This window comes from Psammomys obesus, unplaced genomic scaffold (genome assembly GCF_907164565.1).
Source record: "Psammomys obesus unplaced genomic scaffold, mPsaObe1.curated_primary_1811, whole genome shotgun sequence".
In the NCBI taxonomy this organism is placed as follows: domain Eukaryota; kingdom Metazoa; phylum Chordata; class Mammalia; order Rodentia; family Muridae; genus Psammomys; species Psammomys obesus.
Genome location: NW_026590062.1, coordinates 7145600 through 7148738, shown reverse-complemented (window position 1 = coordinate 7148738; position 3139 = coordinate 7145600). Strand labels below are relative to the sequence as shown.

The 3139-nt window shown below is 48.7% G+C and overlaps 1 protein-coding gene across 1 annotated transcript in view; it reads left to right on the top strand.

Annotated features, from left to right (window-relative positions):
- The window catches only part of Fbxw8 (F-box and WD repeat domain containing 8), a 73372-nt gene that overhangs the window by 34073 nt on the left and 36160 nt on the right, over window positions 1-3139 (top strand). The window contains exon 6 of the mRNA XM_055605955.1: window positions 185-209. Coding sequence (XP_055461930.1) covers window positions 185-209 — 25 coding nt within the window. The remainder of the gene's footprint in view (window positions 1-184; window positions 210-3139) is intronic.

The window sequence follows — 3139 nt, the reverse complement described above, 5'->3', positions numbered from 1 at the left end:
TTTTTTTTGTTTGTTTGTTATTTTTTTTACATAGCATTACATGTGGCATGACTCGAAGCATTATGAAGTGTGAATGACAGCATGTATTAGTTTGTTTTAAGTGGTGTTGGGCACCCTAGTCAGCTGTCCCGGCCAGCATCTGAAGCTCTCCTGGGTGCCTTCATGATGTCATCTGTCTCCTTAGGTCTCCCTGGTACACCTTCCTTCAGGTTTGTTGGCTTCTCAGTCAGTCTGTTCTTCCTTGGACTCATCTCTAAATTGCACTGAGACACTGGGATGTTAGCAGTGTGCTGTTCTTCTCCTCACCCCACTATCTTGTTCAGGGTTCTCTCTGACAGCTTTGGGCTTGAGAGCTTGGAACTCACCCTTTCTTCCTCCCTCCTTGAGTCTCTGCTGCCCTGGCCTTCCCAGCTTCAGCCTCTGTTCTTCTCAAGCCCATTGAGAATGCAATCTAAAATGTACCTTGCAGAGTATTTCCTACTTACCGTTTCTCTTCTGGAGGCAATGGCATGCGGCCTTGGGGAAAGAGTCTGCTTCATTCTGTCCTTTTCTCCTTCATGCCTTACCTGATATAGCCCTCAGCACCCTTCTTGCACTGATAGAAACCCTTATTCTGGGGAGATGCTTCTGTGGCAGAAGTGCTTGCTGGGTAGCACTCACACAAAAGCTGGCCATCGTAGCACTGCCACATGCTGTGACCCCAGCACCAGTGGACAGTGCCAAGGCAGTGAGCTCCAGATTCAGTGAGAGACCGCTTCACACAAGGGAGAGACAGACAGACAGACAGATAGACAGAGACAGCGACCCAGAGAGCAAGCTTTGATCCTCTCAGGCTTGATGCATGTCTGCAGTCTGAGGTGAGTGTGCTGTGTAGAGTTAATGAAGAGGTGCATGCTTATGTTTAGTGAGTGCTGTGGGTGCATTTTCCATTTCTGTTAAAATGTTTTCCCCTTGTTGGAGAATTCCTTCTGTGTCCTTCTTAACTGATTGTAGAAAAGCATTTATTTCCATAGTGGGAATGGGGCATGCCAGCTGTCTATATAAAAAGGCAGCCTTATTCCATGTCTCTGAGCACAGCTAATTGATCCTGTCTGTTTAGCTGTTATGGTGTTAGGACTGAGCTCCAGGTGTTAATCGTGTAAGCTCAAGAGGCTGGGGCTCACGGAGGATGCATCCTTGCAGAGAAGGCTCCAGAGACCACAGCATACTTGGTAGTTGAAGGGTCCAGTGTGTGGCTGTCTAAACTCTAACCTTTAAGCCGTAGGTACATGGAGTAGATCAGAGGAGAGGGGCAATGCCAGTGCGTGTTTCCAAAACCAGTTCAGTGGTTATTTACCTTTCAAGCAATTAACGTAATTACCATTGTGCTGAGAAGTAATTGGGGAAGTTCTGCCCTGAGCTCTGACGGCCCCGCTGGGACAGTTTTAGTTGGGACTTATTTTTTTGATGGAAGCCTAATTGCAGTTTTGGCTTTGTGCACACAAACAGAAGCAGCTAATTGTTTAGGCAAATAGCAGATTAATTTAAATATGCATCCCTAATAAAACAAAAATGGTATCCATTATGGTCCTTGTTCCCATGCCGAGGAATATAAATATTGTGCGCAAGCACCATTAGGCGGAGTTCTTAAAGACTGTCATCACTGTTGCACAGTGGTAGCACTTTCCAGATACGAGTAATCCTTACAAAAGCTAACATAAATCAGCTTAAACTCATTTAGATCCCATTTCTAGTATGTGCAGTTTCATTACCACACTCTGGCTGGCCTCCTTTGGGAGGTGGAGGGACGTGCTGCAGACTGGCATGGGTGCCCATCCACAGCTGCTTAGCAGCCTTTATGTCTCCTCCAAAGCCTGGCCCTCGTCACTCATGTCACTGCTAATGACTTCCTGGTCTAGGGCAAGTGCTGAGTGCCCCTAGCCCGGCTGCTGCTCATCAAGGTGGAGGCACTGAGCAGGGAGCCAGTGGCGCTGCCAGGTCCCACCCCTGCCTACTTGGGGGCCGTTGGCCTCCACTCACTGTCTTCTCTCAGATGGGCTTTGGAAGACAGTGTTTCTTTGTCTACACGCTTTCAAATTTCTGCTGAGTAAGCTGGTTTCATTGTGGTCCAGCACTGCCTAGAATTCAGCATCTTCTCCTCAGCAGCTGTTAAGGTTAGCTCTGTGGAAGGATGCTTGCTGCCTTTGTTATTCTCCTGTGAGACTTGGACTCCAGCTCTTAAAGCTCCAGGCTGCTGCAGGAAATAGGAACAGGTTCCTAAGTTGTAAAATCGCTGCCGGGGGTGGGGGGCTCCGTTTGCCTTTGCTGAGCAATTGTCTTGTTTCACCATGGCCTAAGATGCAGCTGAATGTGAAGGGCGTCTTTTCAGTGCCTCCTCACTCTACAGTCTCTTTCAAGTACATAGAGGGTGGGCAGGCTCAGAGGACTTGAGTTCTGTCTTTTGGCATTGGCTGATCAGACCATGGGTGGGGACCTGTTTGTGGACCCAGGCTCACATTTTGTGTGCTTGGGGGAGAAGCCCTTGTACGATGGAGCTGGCTCCGTTAGAGAAAGCTGAATTGTAGAGACTGGAAGGAAGAAACATTGTAGAGATTAGTGATAAGATCTATGACAGGCACAGGTGGCCTTGGTCCCCAGTGTTGTCTGGGTTGCTGGTTCTGATCCCTTGTCAGTTGGTGTATGACACAGCCTGTGTGACACAGCCTGTGCCTCTCTGGTCAGTTTCGCTTCTGTGGAGCTCCACTGGGGTCTCTTTCTTACAACTGCATGCTTCTTACTGAAGCAGGAAGTGCATGTTGGCCAGGCTCTGCTAATAACACTCTCCCTCTAAACCCACTGTTGGGGGTGTGCAATAGCCTAGCACACAGCCTGCCTCTTTAGATGTCACCCGATGCCAGAAGCCAAGTCCACCTTGTTGCTGGGGCTAATCCACATCAGACTGTGAAACCCTGTACTGTTTGGAGAACGGATTTACTTTGGTTCTAACCACTGTTGCTGCCGTCTCCCTTAAATAGTATCATGGTGAATGTGGGCCAGCTCAACTCAGTTCCATGAAAGGTCAGCTGCTCCTTGCCAGAGGGTGAGGGCAGGCGTGTGTGTGTGTGTGTGTGTGTGTGTGTGTGTGTGTGTGTGTGTGTGT